Source organism: Monodelphis domestica, chromosome 4 (genome assembly GCF_027887165.1).
Source record: "Monodelphis domestica isolate mMonDom1 chromosome 4, mMonDom1.pri, whole genome shotgun sequence".
Lineage (NCBI taxonomy): Eukaryota > Metazoa > Chordata > Mammalia > Didelphimorphia > Didelphidae > Monodelphis > Monodelphis domestica.
The window spans coordinates 426,972,309-426,992,052 of record NC_077230.1 but is presented as its reverse complement, the minus strand read 5'-3'; the positions used below and the strand labels follow the sequence as shown (position 1 = coordinate 426,992,052).

The 19,744-nt window shown below is 39.1% G+C and overlaps 1 protein-coding gene across 4 annotated transcripts in view; it reads left to right on the top strand.

Moving 5' to 3' along the window:
• The window catches only part of LOC103096131 (carcinoembryonic antigen-related cell adhesion molecule 5-like), a 201,898-nt gene that overhangs the window by 136,625 nt on the left and 45,529 nt on the right, over window positions 1-19,744 (top strand). For all 4 annotated transcript variants that reach the window (XM_056825359.1, XM_056825357.1, XM_056825358.1 and 1 more), the window contains 2 exons: window positions 7,043-7,318; window positions 7,697-7,948. In XM_056825359.1, the coding sequence (XP_056681337.1) occupies window positions 7,043-7,318; window positions 7,697-7,948 (528 nt within the window). The remainder of the gene's footprint in view (window positions 1-7,042; window positions 7,319-7,696; window positions 7,949-19,744) is intronic.

Sequence of the window (19,744 nt, the reverse complement as noted above, 5' to 3'; positions counted from 1 at the left end):
ACTGACATGGATAGGGTAATCTAGAGGTTAGTTCCTCCTGACCTGTGAGATGACCAGTTAGGAGAATCATTGTTACTTTTGATCAACTTTCACACTAAATCACAATTACTTAGGAGATGGGTAACAAAGCATTTCATAGCTAGGTATGGGGTTAGAGGATAATTAAAGACACACTAGAATTGGAATTTTCCTCAATTTCCAAGTTGCATTCTTCTTGTATTTCACTTGGGTACTTGGAGATGTTGCTCTGGCTATTGTAACATAACAAACCAGAGAAGTGTGTCCTGTCAACCTGGGCTTAAAATGTATTGATGGTCCTGGCTTGCCTGGCTTGTAATGGGAGTGAATGTAACTCTGCAGAGAGGGAAAAGGGTGGGGTAATGGGTGCCTGGAATTCTTTAGGTTATAATTCTGTGAATAAGATCTTTAGAGTGGATCTTAAGGGTGATATTCTGGGGGGATTATAGTAGGGCATGTGTATAAATCCTATGAATATTGTCCTCATATAACTTCCTTTGTAATGGGGGAGGGGAAGAATAACAATCCTAGTCAGTAGTAAGGGAAGGTAGTGGGAGAAGTCACATGGAGGAGGGTTCAGTGGGTTCCTTATTTTCTGGGGACTGCTTTGTAGTATCCATTTCCCATACTGTGACTCTGTCAGATAGCAAGGGAGTGATGGCTTCCAACATCTCCTTTTTTGTTTTTTGTTTTTTATTTATTTTTAATTTTTTAAATTTAAATTTATTTAGTCAATTTAGAATTTCATTCCTTAGTTAAAAGAATCATATTATGTACCTTCCTCCTCTCCCCCCACCCTTCCCATAGCTGACACACAATTACACTGGGTATTACATGCATCCTTGATCAAAACCCATTTCCATGTTGCTGGTGTTTGCATTAGGATGTTCATTTAGAGTCTACATCCCCAATCATATCCCTCTCAATCCATGTAATGAAGCAGTTCTTTTTCTTCTGTGTTTCTGCTCCCACAGTTTTTCCTCTGAATGTGGATAGTTTTCTTCCTCATAGATCCCTCCGAGTTGATCAGGATCATTGCATTGCAACTAATGGAGAAGTCCATTACATTTGATTGTACCACAGTGTATCAGTTTCTGTGTACAATGTTCTTCTGGTTCTGCTCCTTTCCCTCTGCATCAATTCCTGGAGGTCATTCCAGTTCACATGGAAATCTTCCAGTTTATTATTCCTTTGAGCACAATAGTATTCCATCATCAACATATGCCACAATTTTTTCAGCCATTCCGCAATTGAAGGGCATTATCAAATTTTTTGCCACCACAAAGAGTGCAGCTATGAATATTCTTGTAAAAATCTTTTTCCTTCTTATCTCTTTGGTGTATAAACAGAACAGTGCCATGGCTGGATCAAAAGGCCAACTGTTTTTTAGTGCCCTTTGGGCATAATTCCAAATTGCCCACCAGAACTGTTGGATCAATTCACACCTCCACCAGCAGTGCATTAATGTCCCACTTTTGCCACATTCACTCCAACATTCATTACGTTCCTTTGCTGTCATGTTAGTCAATCTGCTAGGTGTGAAGTGATACCTCAGAGTTGTTTTGATTTGCATCTCTCTGATTATAAGAGATTTAGAACACCTTTTCATGTGCTTATGAATACTTTTGATTTCTTTAACTGAAAAAATTACCTATTCATGTCCCTTGCCCATTTATCAGTTGAAGAATGGCTTGATTTTTTTGTACAATTGGTTTAGCTCTTTATATATTTGAGTAATTAATCCTTTCTCAGAGGTTTTTGTTATGAAGACTGTTTCCCAACTTGTTGCTTCCCTTCTAATTTTGGTTGCATTGGTTTTGTTTGTACAAAAACTTTTTAATTTGATGTAATCAAAATTATTTATTTTACATTTTGTGGCTCTTTCTATGTTTTGCTTGGTTTTAAAATCTTTCCCTTCTCAAAGGTCTGACATGTATACTATTCTATGTTCACCTAATTTCCTTATAGTTTCCTTCTTTATATTCAGGTCATTCACCCATTCTGAGTTTATCTTGGTGTAGGGTGTGAGATGTTGATCCAAAGCGAATCTCTCCCATAATGTCTTCCAATTTTCCCAGCAGTTTTTATGAAATAGTGGATTTTGGTCCCAAAAGCTGGGATCTTGGGGCTTATCATAGACTGTCTTGTTGAGGTCACTTACCCCAAGTCTATTCCACTGGTCCCCCTTTCTGTCTCTTAGCCAGTACCAAACTGTTTTGATGACTACTGCTTTATAGTGTAGTTTGAGATCTGGGACTGCAAGCCCTTCTTCCTTCACATTTTTTTTTCATGATTTCCCTTGATATTTTTGATCTTTTGTTCTTCCAAATGAACTTTGTTATATTTTTTTTCTAATTCAGTAAAAAAAGTTTTTTGTTAGTTCAATGGGTATGGCACTAAATAAGTAAATTAATTTGGGAAGTATTGTCATTTTTATTATATTAGCTCATCCTACCCATGAGCAATCAATGCTTTTCCAACTGTTTAGATCTTGTTTTAATTGTGCAGAAATTGTTTTGTAGTTGTGTTCATATAGTTCCTGTGTTCGTCTTGGCAGAAATTCCTAAGTATTTCATATTTTCTAGGGTGATTTTAAGTGATTTCTCTTTCTAATTTTTTCTGCTGAGATGTGTTGAAGATATATAGAAAAGCTGATGATTTATGTGGGTTTATTTTGTATCCTGCAACTTTGCTAAAGTTGTTGATTATTTCAACTAGCTTTTGGTTGATTCTCTAAGATTCTTTCATCATATTATCTTCAAAGAGTGATAGCTTGGTCTCCTCATTGCCTATTTTAATACCTTCAATTTCTTTTTCTTCTCTAATTGCTACAGCTAATGTTTCTAGTACAATGCCTTTTTGTTTTTTGTTTTTTTGTTTTTTAAATAGAGTGACTTCAATTCATCTTGAGCTTGAAATAGGATAGGACCTAATTATGGGTGATTACTGTTGTGCAGTGTGGACTCTCTGAACAATGGCTGCAGTGGAAGTTGCTAGGGATGTAAGCTTAAAGCAGCTTAACTTTGGGAAAGCAATTGTAGGGTATAAATGTCTAAATCTTGTTCAAAAACAAATACAGTGAAGGGATTAGGACTATTGGTTAAAATACTTCCTGAACAAGAAATTCTAAGTCATGGGGGATAACAATCACATCTGTAGGACCACCGAGAAAGTCAGAGTCATTTGAAGGCAGCAGTGCAATCAGGAGGTGAAAATCCCTTCTTGTCCTTTAGCTGCAGATGTCTTGATTTGTCCCTAAGTTTGTAGAGCATTCTGGGCTGTTCCCTTAACACAGTCTCTCTGTATCTACATTCTCTTAATCGCCTTCCTGCTGGGATGTGTCATGTGGCTTGTTGTTGGGGTGGGAATCATGGTGTGGACATGTCCTAAAGTTCTTAATCTTTAACTTAAAAGTTTAGATTATATTTCCCTTATAAGTAACTAAATTATACTTGTGACATTTAATTGTAGGCCAATCAGAATCTCAGAAATGCAGGAAAAAAGATCTTGTTTAGAACTATACATATATAGACTAAGCAGCAATTATCAATAAAGGCAAAGTATAATAGATGTGGTTACTTACTTCTCAAAGGACAAAAATTTTCACTCTTAATCAATAATACTCCTTTTTCGATCATTATCATAATTTGGGAACAGGTTGCTTGCATGTTCACATAACCTAGCAATTGCTAAAATATTTACTTCAAATAAATGTAATGTTCTCAGTAACTTTTCTGAATAGAATATTTATATGCATATCACTATAGTGGTGAAAAACTATCCTATCGTATCTTATGTTACAAGGGAATCACTTTAAAAGACTGATATATATTAATTTAAGGTCGCCAAGGAATTCAGCTATGTAATTCCTAAATGAAAACTCAAGTCAGCAGTAAATCTTTTATGGAGTTTAATTACAATAGGAGTAAGAAAGGAATTAGAGATAGAGAGAGAGAAAAAGGGAGAGAAGGGAATAGGGCTTAAATACCCCTTCTGTTTAGGCTGGGCCAAAAGGCCCAAGCCCTTAGATAGCTGGGGCAAAGAAAAAAGATCAGTCCCTATTACTCACGTGACCAAAATGGAGAAACAGTCTCAGAGGCCCCCACTTTCAACTTCCTTCAGAGCAAGCTTCTCAGAGCCCACACGAACCACACCGACCAACTTCTCAACCACCCCGAGTCTTCAGACCCCCCTGATCTTTAAGGAAACCATCCCAGTTGCCTCCCCTCAGTTCTCACATCTACCAATCACTGTCCATCAATTTCCCTGTGCCAATGGAGGCTCTAGCTTAACCCAGGACCACCCAGAGGCTTTGCACATGTCTGTTGAAGGTCATATTTTCAAATGATTAAATCTTTGCTCCTTTGCTACAGCCCTTTCTAAATCCTGTTAACCTGAGTAGGGTAGAGATTGGAATAATTAAATTTTGATCTAGGCTGCAGCCCTTACTCAATCCTGTTAGGACTGAATAGGGTGGAGATTGATTCCAAGTATCTCCATTGTATCAATTCTAAAATCAATCATGACTCAAAGAAATTCCTGTTCTATGCTTAAGCATAGGTCAAAGTCCTTTCCATTGTTCAGCAAAAGGTTTCTGTCCTAAAGTAATCTTAAGAAGGGAAGAGAAGGAACCTCCCATGCCAATGGGGTTCACATTCCAATAGCCAAGACCCACTATCAATAGGAAATTTTTCAAGTATGAAATATCCCAATGGTGAAATTTCCAACATTTATAAGTCTAAGGAATTTTGAGGTTTTATTTAAAGTGTGTTTAAATTTAGTATGATCCTATTTATGATAGAATTTTTAGTGCTCTCTAAATATCCTTTATACCACAGTAGGAAAAGGGAGGGGTAACTGGTAACTTGTTCTAATAGGAAAAAGGGTGTATGGCTAACTCAAAAAACAAATTAAAATTTTTAATAGTAGTGTTTTAAATTCATAGGATCCTGGTTTTCAAAAATATATGTGGATTCCCATAATAAAGGTGGATAATGGAGTCCTTTTTCCAGTAACTAATGAAATTATTTGTGATTAAAAAAAAACCTGCTTCTGGTTGTTAGGCAGTGTATGTTTAACTAGCTGGGAGGAAAAAGAAAAGGAAGGGGATAGAGGGAATACTTTCATCAAGTTTGTATCCTAGCAATTCTAAACAATTTCCTTTAAGTGGTCAATATACTTAACTTTTCAAAATGCAATCCTAAACTTAAATCATGAATGTATGGTTCACACAGAAGCATCTACAGGAAAGACTGACATGTGGAGGTAAAAAGGTAATCTAGATATTTTCTAAAGAATTTATCCTAACCACCTGAATCATGAATCTTTCAATTCTGATATCTTCACATGAGCATCTTAACCAGGTGATCCAATTATTCATGAATCATCGCATTACTAATTTAGTTTAACTAACTTTAGCATATCAATTCTTGTGATTAAGGGGGAGGTCTGTTCTTTAACCTGAGCTTCTTTAGAATTCCGAATTTGTAGTTTGGACTTTTGCAGTTTTATCACTTAGCCAAATTGTGCAGTTTCAACTAAAAAACCCTTTTTTGTCTGTTTCTAGAAAACCTCATATTTTTACTTAATAGTAGTATAGATAAATTATGGTGTTTGGACATGCTCAAGGTACTGGCTTTTTAAAAATGTGAGGAGTAGAGAGAAACTTTTGTTCTAGGAGTCTTAGGCTTAAATGTTTGAAAGCCAGGTGACAAGGATCAACAAATGGGCACCTCTTTGCTAGAACCAAGGATCTGGCGGTTGTGAAGGTGGAAAAGGAGGACCCCTCATTTCCATTCATTTTCTTCATCTTCCCCTAAGTTCAGGATAATTCTTGGGGAGAGGAATTGCTGGTGGCTGCCTAACCTGAAAAGGAAAGACCAAATGGGGATTCCTATAAGATTTGAAGTCAAGGCTAATTTTCTTTTCTTTGTCTAAATCTACTTTCCCTTCATCATCAGGGAACCACTGACTACAAATTTGAGTTAGATCCAAGAAGTTAGCTAACTGTGGCTTGCTTGATTTTCTTACTTTTGCACCCCTTTTCTGAGGAGTGTGCTTAATTTTCCAAAAAATAGCTTTCTTTCTTTTGATTCATTATGGCCCATGATCCTCTAAAAAAAGTTCTGTATTACTTGTCCCTCCTAATTGTCCTTTCTGGCAGTGAGGCTTGGAGCCCTCTTGGAAAAGATGCTGAGTCATCCTAATTTGGGAGTACTCTTGGTTCTGGGGGCCATTTGATTTGTTTTTGGGGTAAGGGGCTTACCTAGGCAGAATTCCTCAGTCCTGGTACAGTTCAAGGCATCAATACTTTGAGAGCCAAGCCAGTGGTCTCTCATAGGGGAGGGTCCTTCTGTCTAGGTGGGACAGTCCAGTCAATTACGAATGAGATACACTGAATGATCAATCCGTATGTAGGTATCACCCAGCGTTCTGTCATGGCACAGAGTTTGGTTTATTTATGGGTTTAGTGAGTATATGATTTTCTGGCACACAATCATTTTTCAACATACATTTCCATAGAACCTAACAACTGACATGAAACCTGAGGTCAATGAAACATTGTTGCTACAAACAGAGATGGAGATGAATGACATAGATAGGGTGGCCTGGAGGTTAGTTAGTAAGGAACCCTGACTTCTTGAAGTCCAGGCTTAGGAATCATAAACTCTTGGTGGTTCTGCCAATCTAGAAAGGCCTCAAATCCAAGTAAAGGTGCTATATGAAGGCCTATGTCATCCCTGGTCCAGTTTGTCTCAGTCCAGAAAGATTGAGCATCATGGGCTTGGGATCTATGTGAATGTCTTTGTCAGCCACAAGAACTGAAGATGAAATTTTCCTAAGGCCTGGAGGAGTTGGGATCTGCACAAGAGAAAGGGGTGACTTTGCCATTGCAATCACAGGTTCTTGGTCTCTGGCCTCTAGCCTTGCCAAGGTCTTAGAGAGGCCACTTGAAAACCAGTTAGTTGGTTATAAGGTAAGAAAAAGAACCAACATAGTAATTTTCTGTCTATTCTCTGCACAGCACCACTGTCCAAACCAACCATTCTCATCTCCAACAATACTGCAGTGGAGACCAAGGACTTCTCATTCACATGCCAGGCTAAAGGTCAAATTCACACTTACCGGTGGTTCATAAACGGACTTGCCGCAGCTGGTAGCAGGATACAACTGTCCCCGGATAAGAGTACACTCACTCTCCCCAGGCTCACAAGAAGGGATAACAAAGGGCCATATGTGTGTGAAATCGAGAACCCATTGTTTAGGAATAGGAGTGATCCATTCCCACTGGATGTTACCTGTGAGTATATTGCTTCTTCCTGTATGGTGCCTGCTTATAGTCTGGTGGTGTGTTCCCAGAGGCCAGGCTAATTCAGTCCCTTCTCAGAGAGCTAAAGATGTAGGCTCTGAGGTTCCCAACCCCCTTCATCTTTAGGGAGCCCAGATTGGTCTTGTCATGTTTTCTGGTGGAGGGTGGCCAGCCAGGGTGCTGAACTGGATGAAGCCCTAAGATCTCCAAAGTTCAGATCTAAATTGGAAAAGTAGAAGATGAGTTGTGAATTCCCCAGCTCTAAGGAGGATTAGGGAGACACAGTGTTCCCTGCTGATGGGTTACAGACTAGGAGATGCACCTTCTTTCTGCCATAATCTCAATATGGAATCCTTCTCTTTCCTCTAGATGGCCCAGATATCGCCACGATTGTCCGTACACCGGATGTGTACCCTCCTGGGGCAAATATTACTTTGAGCTGTGTAGCTGATTCTAACCCACCAGCACAATTCACTTGGTTACAGAATGGACAAAGGATCGGCAACTCAGCCACATTTTCTATTATTGCATCCCTGAGTGTTGCTGGCACCTATACCTGTACTGCATCTAACTCATTCACTGGTTTGACGCGTACTGCAACCAAGAATATTATGATCTATGGTGAGTATCTGGATTGGGCCACCAACTTTGTGTTGGGCTCTCTCTTTCCCTGGCATGAGAGAAATAGACATAAGTGACATTCTGTCCCCCTGGTCCCATGGAACAATGCATTGTGGTAGAAAGCTCCCTGAGCTGAGAATAAGAAACTTGGATTGAATCTGTTGGGTCCGGGAAAATCCCCCAAGAATGGAGACACGGAGACAATGCAAGTAAGCAAGGGTACACCTTTAATGAAACTAATGCATTAGGGCTGCTACAAAGAAAGATCTGTGCTGACTTGGCTAGGGGAACACCTTTTATAGTATGGGGGCTATCATGACATGTTGAACAAGAGGATATTGTGATTTGGCAGTTGCAGTTGGCTGGGGGGTGGGGTTCACAATACAGGGAGTGAACAGTTGTGCTGACTTGGGCAAAAAGTTTACTCCTGGCCTCCAGAGGGAGGTTGTTCTGACCTCCTTCATTCTCCACTTCTTCTACTATACATGAGGAATCTTACTCTTGCGACCATATCTTCATAAAGGGATTCAGTGTGAGTCAGAGTTTGATATTGCTGGTGAAGGACCATAACTGGACAGTATTAATATGATTCTTGACAAAGGCTACTAGGGTACTAGGCGATTAAGAATGCATGGAACTATCCCCAAATGATCAGCATAAAAGCAAAGAATCCTTAGGCTACAAGAATACAAGGGAGCAGAAGAATTTCCCTGTCAATAGTCTGCCCGAGTTTCTGGTGGTCCAATGCCCATGTCATCTCCCCCCTCTCCAAATATCTAGGGGAAAGGGGTGATGGTCTCAGTATTCTATAGCTTCTTCAGAGCTGAGAATGGTTGTAGAGCTATTGTTAGGAGAGAGGTATTGACTCTAGGCAATGTCCAGGGCTTCAGGCTGGAATAGTTGATGAGGTTACAGTGGAATCTGGGTGACTCCCATGAGTACTTTTATCCTAGAAGCAACTAGAGAAGTGACAAGGTTACAAATGCAAGGTCCACATATCCCACAGGGGAGTAGCCAAAACTTGAACAAGGAGGAAAAGGTTGTGGACACAGGGTCTTTAGGTGAGTGTCCTCTGTGAATGCCTGGGTCCTAGGAAGGTGGGAACCTCCTTGGACATCTGAAGGATGTCCAGGAACTGTTTCCCCTGATTGGCAAACAGGTCATAAGGGGGTAGAGTCAGCCCCTAGGATAGAAATGTAGAAACCAGGACTGGGTCAAAAACTAAAACACTAGATAGAAACAGAGAAGCCAATAGACTCCATCTTCAGAAATAATCTTCTGACAGGAATAGATTCCTTTAGGAAATCAGATTCCTGAGTTGTCTGCAGAGTTGGTATGTGATGTTTCTGTTAAAGAATATCCTTTTGCAAAGTACACATTAACTATAAACAACTATAAATACTTGAGTAACAACAGTTTACAGATGTATTTCTTTATCCCAAATTCTGGGGGAAATTCCAGAAAGTTTTGAGCTATATTTCCAAGCTCAAGATCCAAACTTCAACTGTGGTAAATTAAGGCTACAAATACAAGCCATCTATTAATAAACTCACATACTTCTCAAAGTATGTTCCCTAACAATTCAATTATTAGCCTAATAGGTTGTTTGAGGAAATGGAAACTTTAATTTTACAATTTGCATTATGTGCTGATTATGGGAATTTGTCACAAAGGAAAAAGGCCAAGAGGGCAAATATTTCCTCAAGTCCCAAGGGACACATAGTGAGGGATTCACATATGGGCCAAAGCTATCACTGGCTCATGTCATCATTGTATCACTCAAGAATTAATAGCCTAGATGGTCAGAAAAGGTACATTCCCAGGTGATCCCAGAATATGCCTTTGTAACCATCCCAGGACATTCTCTGTAAGACAAGTCTCGTGCATTACAGCTCAGAGAAATTCTGCTTACCAGCAGTCCAGAAAGAAATTTCCATACTCTCAAACAGGCCTTTTATATCCCTACAAGGCTGATCACTCAGTTATTCTCATGTATTTTGGCAATAATTTACATATCACACAATAATGAACATGGATGCTGAATTAAGTAGCTCCATAGTAATATAATTCAGAGCTGTATCATCTCTTGGACCTAGGCCATCTGAAAGACTAAGACAAGACCACATAGAAATCACTTCAGAGTAACTGTCCAGAGAAATTATAGAATCATAGGTGATTTTCCCACAACACATACATTAATTTTAGAAATTATCCCTAGTCAGGAATTCAATTATAAGAGTAGAACATCTATCTGTTCTCTTTCACCTCCCTCCTCATCTTTAAGTCCTATCACACAGTGGTTGCCAACTCTGTGAGGTCCCTATTTCAGTCCCTAAGTATCAGTGTGGAACAATCATAACCACTTCTTTCTCCTTTCTGTGTGTAAGGAAGGGGTTAATAGCTTGTGAGCAATTTATCCTAAGATTGCTTGGCTGGAATTAGGTTTTAACCTTGTCCCATTCTTCTTTAACAAGTGAGCTTAGTTTACCACAATTTAAAATTTTGAATGTATCAAACCCCTTTCATAATAGTTTACTCTCAGTGGATTATAGTTTCAACTGTACAACTTCCAAATAACTTTAAGTCTTTTAGCAATCTTTCAGTGTGTAACCAGACTGAAGTGCAAAGCATTTACCTGTACTCAAATTTGTCTTTTTAAGGACATACAGTTTGCATATCATAAGCCCTTAACCTTTTTAGGTGGAAAACTTAATTCTCTCTTTAGTATAAGTGCAGACATCTCTAGATCACAAGTTTCTTCCTATACATTGTGCACATTTAAAAAAACAATTCATGTGGGACTTCCGGGTAAACATGGCTCTAATCTAGATACGAATAGCTTCCTCTCCTCCGGCACTGAACGAAATAGATTACCTCAAAAGAGCAAAAAATCATCTTTGGAAGAACGGAGGGATTCTCTAGTAGGACACAGCAATGGAGGAACATTCTAAGAAGGAGAAAAAGCTTGCACACAAACATGAGCTGAGCTACCCTCCCCCACCTCACCTACCAAAACAGAGTAGGGACCAGCGAGCTCACCAGAGATAGCGACTGAGTGAGGAATGTCTTTGTGGGGACTGGGGGGCGGGGCACACCAGGGTCCTTGGGATATAACAAGGACTTTCAGGGAACTACCCCTCAGAGCGATTTCACTGGAGACCCCTGCGCACTGGAGAGTGAGCAGACCACAGGGGCTCTTGCAAACTTTGAATCCTGTGGAGACTCTAGAAACTGCCTGAGGCAAAATCTCTGCTCCTCACTGCAGTGAGGGGGGGGCACACCAGGGTCCTTGGGAACTGACAAGGGCTACCAGGGAACTACCCCTCAGAGTGGTTTTACAAGAGACTACTGCACACAGGAGAGAAAAGACCACAGACTAAGCCAGCAGGCACACTAACAAATTGCGGAGGCTGGGAAGAACCAGTCTGAGGCAAAAGCACCGCCACTTAAGTCCACAGAAAACCTGCTCATCTCACTCAGACCTCTGACTAAAAAGGAAAGGGAAAACCACCAAAGGGATGGCTCACATTGCCCAAGATCAACCCACCAAAAAGAAAGGGAAACAAGTGACTATTGAAAACTTTTATGGATGGAAAACCCAGGCTAAAGAGGATCAAATTCAAACAAAATCAAAACGTGCCTCCCAAAATTGGATATTATCCACAAGCTCTGGAAGAACTCAAAATGGAGCTTATCCAAAAGATGGAAACCTTTTGGCAAAAAAAAAAATGGGAACAAATTCAGAAAGAGGTCAACAGCCTGACAGACAAGAACTCCCAATTGGAGAAACAGTGGAAGCCTCAAACAGAAGGGCAGACCAAACTGAAAAGCAAAACCAGTCCTTAAAGACTGCAACTGGAAGACAATGATCTTGCAAAACAGCAAGAATTAATAAAGCAAAGTAAAAAAAAAATTAATGAATTAGAAGAAAACATAAAATATCTCACTGACAAATTGACAGACCAGGAAAACAGAGGAAGGAGAGACATTTTGAGAATCATTGGTCTACCTGAAAAACCAGAGATTAACAAAAATCTCAATGCCACACTACAAGATATCATCAAAGAGAATTGCCCTGACATTCTCAAACAAGGGGGCAAAATAGAAATCAAAAGAGTTCATAGAACACCCTCTATATTAAATCCCCAAAAGACAACCTCCAGGAATGTAATCTCCAAATTCAAGAGCTTCCAAGCTAAGGAGAAAATCTTACAAGAAGCTAAGAAGAGAAACTTCAAATTCAGAGGAGAGCCAATAAGGATCACACAAGACCTAGCAGTGGCCACACTAAAAGCCCAGAAAGCCTGGAACATGATATTCAGAAAGGCAAGAGAACTGGGCCTTTCATCCAAGAATCAGCTACCCATAAAAACTGACTCTATACTTCCAGGGGAAAGTATGGGCATTCGACAAAATAGAAGATTTCCAAATATTTGTAAAGAAAAGACCAGAACTCAGTGGAAAGTTTGACATCCAAGCACAAAGATCAAGAGAAACATGAAAAGGTAAATATGAAAGAAAGGGAAAAGGAGAAAAGTGCTTTTTTCTTTTCTTTTATTCAAACTTTCTTCTATAAGGGTCACAATTAGATCAACTTATATATACTAACTTATGGGAGAAATCTTATGTGTAGCTTTCAAAAATTGTATGCATTAATAGAGTAATCAAACAAATCACTCATAGGGAAAGATCGGGGCATTAACAAGATTTGGAGGGGAAAAAACAAAAAGAAAGAAAAAGGGGGGGAATCAATAATGGTACTAAGATATACTTGAAGAAATAGAAATAAATTAAATAGAACAATCTTTGTCACACAAAGATATACTCGGGAAGGGGACGGGAGGAGTTCTCTTATAAGAATGAGAGGAAAAGAGTCCTAATTGGTATTACTTAAGCCTTACTCTCAGTGAAATCAACTCTGAAAGGGAAGAGTATCTAAATCAATTGGGATCTAGAATTCTATCTCATCCAACAGGGCAAGGGAGAAGGGAAAACTAAGGGGTGCTGGGGGAGAGGGAACACAAAAAGGAGGGAAGGAGAGGGGGGAGGTGAAGGGAACAAAAAGGAAGGGGCCAGAAAGGGAAGCATAACAAGGGAGGGGACTAGGAGGACTGATTTGAAGGAAACCACTGGTTTAAAAGGTTATAGCAAAAGAAGAAAGGTCAGAATTAGGGGAGGATATCAACATGCTGGGGAATTCACAAATGACAATCATAACATTGAACGTGAATGTGATGAACTCAACCATAAAATGTAGACAAATAGCAGAATTGATTAGAATCCAAAACCCTACCATATGTTGTCTTCAGAAAACATGCATGATGTGGGTAGATACTCACGAGGTCAGAATTAAAGGTTGGAATAAGACCTGTTGGGCCTCAAATGACAGAAAAAAGGCAGGTGTAGCAATTATGATATCTGACAAAGTCAAAGCAAAAATAGACCTGATTAAAAGGGATAGGGAAGGTAAATACATCCTGATAAAAGGGAGTATAGACAATGAGGAAATATCACTAATCAACATGTATGCACCAAATGGTAAAACACCCAAATTTCTAATGGATAAACTAGGAGAATTGAAGGAGGAAATATATAAAAAATTATACTAGTGGGAGATCTGAAACAACCACTAACAAATTTAGATAAATCAAATAAAAAATAAACAAAAAAAGAGGTAAAAGAGGTAAATGAAATCTTAGAAAAATTAGAGTTGATAGACATATGGAGAAAAATAAATAGGGACAAAAAGGAATACACTTTCTTTCCAGCAGCACATGGCACGTTCACAAAGATTGACCATACACTAGGTCATAAAAACATAGCATACACATGCAGAAAAACAGAAATAATTAATGCAACTTTTCAGATCATAAGGCAATAAAAATAATGATCAGCAAGGGTACATGGAGAGCAAAATCAAAAATCAATTGGAAATTAAATAATATGATGCTCCAGAATCGGTTAGTTAGAGAACAAATCATAAAAACAATAATTTAATTGAAGAAAATGACAATGGTGAGACATCCTTTCAAACCTTATGGGATGCAGCCAAAGCAGTACTCAGAGGAAAATTCATAAACCTCAGTGCATATATTAACAAATTAGGGAGGGCAGACATCAATGAATTGGACATGCAAATCAAAAAACTTGAAAGTGAACAAATTAAAAACCCTCAGAAGAAAACCAAATGAGAAATTCTAAAAATTAAGGGAGAAATTAATAAAATTGAAAGTGATAGAACTATTGAACTACTTAATAAGACAAGAAGCTGGTACTTTGAAAAAACAAACAAAATAGACAAAGTACTGGCCAATCTAATTTAAAAAAGGAGAGAAGAAAAGCAAATTTACTGTATCATAGATGAAAATGGGGACTTTACCTCCAAAGAAGAGGAAATGAAGGCAATAATTAAAAACTGCTTTGCTCAATTATATGGCAATAAATATGCCAATCTAGATGATATGGACGGATATTTACAAAAATATAAATTGCCTAGACTAACAGAAGAAGAAATCAAATTCTTAAGTAATCCCATATCAGAAAAAGAAATCCAACAGGCCATCAAAGAACTCCCTAAGAAAAAATCCCCAGGGCCTGATGGATTCACTGGTGAATTCTATCAAACATTCAAAGAACAACTAATCCCAATACTATACAAACTATTTGACATAATAAGCAAAGAGGGAAGTCTACCAAATTCCTTTCATTACACAAACATGGTACTGATTCCAAAGCCAGGCAGGTCAAAAACAGAGAAAGAAAACTATAGACCAATCTCCCTATTGCACATAGATGTAAAAATCTTAAATGGGATACTAGCAAAAAACTTCAGCAAGTGATCAGGAGGGTCATTCACTATGATCAAGTAGGATTTATACCATGAATGCAGGACTGGTTAAATATTAGGAAAACCATACACATAATTGACCATGTCAACAAGCAAACCAACAAAAATCACATGGTTATCTCATTAAATGTAGAAAAATCCTTTGACAAAATACAATACCCATTCCTATTAAAAACACTAGAAAGCTTAGGCATAGAAGGGTCTTTCTTAAAATAATAAACAGCCTATATCTAAAACCATCAGCTAACATCATCTGCAAGGGGGATAAACTAGATGCATTCCCAATAAGATCAGGAGTAAAACTAGGATGCCCATTATTATCTCTATTATTTAGCATTGTTCTAGAAACACTAGCAATAGCAATTAGAGAAGAAAAAGAAATTGAAGGCATTAACATAGACAATGAGGAGAGCAATTTAACACTCTTTGCGGATGATATGATGATAGAATCCTAGCGAATCAACAAAAAAGCTAGTCAAAATAATCAACAACTTTAGCAAAGTTTCAGAAAATAAAAGGAACCTGCATAAGTCATCAACATTTCTATATATTTCCAACACATCTCAACAGCAAGAATTAGAAAGAGAAATTACATTCAAAATCACTTTAGACAAAATAAAATAGTTTGGAATCTATCTGCTGAGACAAATACAGGAACTATCTGAATACAACTAGAAAACACTCTTCACACAACTAAAACTAGACTTGAACAATTGGAAAAAATGTTAACTGCTCATGGGTAGGATGAACCAATATAATAAAAATGAACATCTTTCCCAAACTTATCTATTTAGTTCCATAACCATTGAACTTCCAAAAAAAATTTTTTTTTACTGAATTAGAAAAAAACCTTAACAAAGTTCATTTGGAAGAACAAAGGATCAAGGATATCCAGGAAAATAATGAAAAAATACAAAAGAAAGTGGCCTTGCAGTCCCAGATTTCAAAGTATACTATAAAGCAGTGGTCATCAAAACAATTTGGTACTGGCTAAGAGGCAGAAAGTAGGATCAGTGGAATAGACTTGGGGTAAGTGACCTCAGCAAGGCAGTCTATGACAAATCCAAAGACCCCAGCTTTTGGGACCAAAATCCACTATTTGATAAAGACTGCTGGGAAAACTGGAAGACAGTGTGGGAGAGATTCGGTTTGGATCTACAACTCACACCCTACACCAAGATAAACTCAGAATGGGTGAATGACCTGAACATAAAGAAGGAAACTGTAAGTAAATTAGGTGAACACAGAATAGTATACATGTCAGACCTTTGGGAAGGGAAAGATTTTAAAACCAAGCAAAACATAGAAAGAGCCACAAAATGTAAAAATAAATAACTTTGATTACATCAAATTAAAAGGTTTTTGTACAAACAAAACCAATGTAAACAAAATTAGAAGAGAAGCAACAAGTTGGGAAACAATGTTCATAGCAAAAACCTCTGACAAAGGTCTAATTATTCAAATATATAAGGAGCTAAATCAATTTTACAAAAAATCAAGCCATACTCCAATTGATAAATGGGCTAGTGACATGAATAGGCAGTTTTCAGCCAAAAATATCAAAACTATTAATAAGCACATGAAAAAGCATTCTAAATCTCTGATAATCAGAGAGATGCAAATCAAAACAACTCTGAGGTATCACCTCACACCTAGCAGATTGGCTAACATGACAGCAAAGGAAAGTAATGAATGTTGGAGGGGATGTGGCAAAGTGGGGACACTAATTCATTGCTGGTGGAGTTGTGAATTGATCCAACCATTCTGGAGTGAAATTTAGAACTATGCCTAAAGGGTGATAAAAGACTGTCTGCCCTTTGATCCAGCCATAGCACTGTTGGGTTTGTATCCCAAAGAGATAATAAGTAAAAAGACTTGTACAAGAATATTCATAGGTGCAATCTTTGTGGTCACAAAAAATTGGAAAATGAGGGGATGCCCTTCAATTGGGGAATGGCTGAACAAATTATGGCATATGTTGGTGATAGAATACTATTGTGCTAAAAGGAAAAATAAAGTGGAGGAATTCCATGGAGATTGGAATAACCTCCAGGAAGTGATGCAGAGTGAGAGGAGAAGAACCAGAACATTGTACACAGAGACTGATACACTGTGGTACAATGGAATGTAATGGACTTTTCCATTAGTGTCAATGCAATGTCCCTGAACAACCTGCAGGGATCAAGGAGAAAAAACACTACCCTCTAGCAGAGGACAAATGGTGGGAGTAAAAACACTGAGGAAAGGTAACAGCTTGACCACAGGGATGGAGGGGATATGATTGAGGAAAGACTCTAAATGAACACCATAATGCAAAAACCAATAACATGGAAATGAGCTCGGATCAAGGATACATGTGATACCCAGACGAATCACGCATTGCCAATGGGAGGGGTGGTGGGAGGGGTGGGGGAAGTAAAGAAAATAAGAAAATGATCTTTGTATCTAATTAATAATGTCTGAAAATGACCAAATAAAATAATGTTTAAAAAAAACAGTTCACAAACCTTTGTCAAAGACAACACTGTTTAGACATTCCCTCTTTTGCAAAATACCAAATTCTTAGTACTTGTATTATTAAATCCTATGCACAGATTAACCACTTAAAAAACTTCTTGTGTGTCATATGATTTCTTCTTCCTAGTTCTGACAGGACATACATTAAAAATGAAAAATCCCAAGTTTAAATTCTAGAGTAACATATCAACTTTTTTTCTGGATGACTTTTACATATATAAAGTAGCCAGTACAATTTCTGTCCTTATAGAATAAAACATTCCTTCTCTTTGCCGGGCTGGCTATCAAACACATTTAGAGAATTCTCGAATTCATTGAAACCATTATGCATTGCAAGATCTAACAAAACAAACTTCTAACCATGAATGTTTTTGTGCTCAAGAAAATCTGGCTAACATTTCACATTTAACTGATATACAGTTACCACAATACAGAGGAAGGAGTCAGATCTGATCAGTGAACTGATAGCTTCCAGGTAGTCTGTTTTCCCTATCATCTCTGTCTGGATTTCTCGGTGGGCCCTTGCCTTAAAATCCAAGCAAAGAGTAAGGGACTTCTATCCATATTATGCCCTCTTTCTTGTAAAGTATGTCCAATTGCTACCTGGTGTTAGAATTTAGGGTATCAAGAAGCAAATTTCCTCATTTTTTTCCTGATGGCGCTCAGCTATTTAACATGAGCGAATACAGATAAAACAAAACAAAACAAAACAAAAAACCAAAAAAACCCTGGAACCATTGGCCCGACCGTTTGGATGGGGAGGGCCATTGTGGAAGAAGGGGGGTTAGGGGAAATGGGCCTGCCTCATCCCCTTGTCTGATGTGCAGGAGGTGGGGGTAGGTGGTGCAGGCGGTGGAGATGCCTCCCACTGCACAGCCATGGCCTCATTGGTATTGAGAGGAAGGGGAGGGGAAAGCCCGGGGATCTACAGCAACACACACAGGTCAAACTTGTTACCCTTCCTCTCTGGGCTCACCAACCCCTAGGAATAGCAAATATTTTCCCAGGCAGAAACCCCAAACCCCCATTGATTGTCCTAAAAACCACACAGGTCATGGACTTGTCCTCCCATTCCAGCCCACCCAACCCAGGCCCCACCTTCTAGCCCATCTGGCTCTGAGTGGGTTACACCTGGGGCTGGGGAAGGGCTCCTCTGAGTGTCAGTGGAGTAGAAAGGAAATGGCAGGGGGCCAGCCCATTGCTCCACTGGGTTTTTGGCTTAACTCCTTTCCTGCTGACCAAGAGTTCTACGCCAATATCTGGAGAGTGGGATGAAGAAGAGAGGAAACCCAGGGACGTATGGGGGTGGGGGTAATGGGGGTCTGGGGATTGTGATCCTGAAATGGGTGACAGAGGAGGTATTGGTGTCGGTGCCTTGGCCACCATGATGTTAGAGGGGTTGGTGGCCAACTCCAGGGGACATATCTAAGCACGGAGATACAAGACCAGGTCCTGCCAGGTCGGGATATCAGGCATTTGATTGGGGTGGCCATTAGGACTCGGATCCAAGACCTGGGAGCGGACAGCACTCACAACTTCTTTATTCCAGATTCTTCCTTTGGGCCATCCGACACTGAAAGAGGGCTACTCTGACTTACAAAAGGTTTGGAGTCTAGTCCTTTTTACCCCCACAGAGAGACTGTGAGCCTTGACTTTAAAATCAGGCCAATGAGTTAAAACTAGGGATAGGGGAGGAGAGGGAACCTGGACCACCATTTCTGGGGGCATGAAAACACATAAGACAAAAATAATGAGACAAAGAACAAAGTAACAGAGTAATGCCTTGAAAAAGAAATGATGAGGTTTCCAGATTTGTCTATAGCCAATTGTATTGGTCTGACCAAATAGACCCAGTTTGGCAGTTCAGGGAGGTTTGAGTCAAACTATAAACCTAATCTTTGTGTGATTGCCATTTTCACAGATGGGCTCGAAGACCCAGGGGACTTCAACCCCTGTAATGGAGGTCCCACCTTGGTGCCCTAGTTCCAAACTAGGCAGAGGGAGTCTAACCCTCTGTATTCTGGGCAAAAAACAATAAACAAGGATTTTCTGGCTCCCTGGTATTTCAGGCAGAAATCATCTGGGCATCACAGACAAAAATTCCTGTCAGTAATACAAACTCAAACATTCATCACCCAATTGCTTCCCAGCCTTTCTGGCCTAGTCCTTCACAGGACACAGGAACTGCGTACTAAGCCAGTCCACACTCACACACAGGTGGAACCTGACAATTTAATGGAATTGGGCTTGGTTTAGTCCCCCTCGTATATAGCCAGAGGGAGTGAGACTATCTGGGCCACTTAGTCATATGTCCTAATTCCATGATCAGTTCCCCATCAGTCAGAGTCCCACAATACTAGTGTCCCTGTTCTGGTAGTCTACTCGTGAAGGATTCTCAGTTAATGCACCAAATATTGGGTTCGAGAAAATCC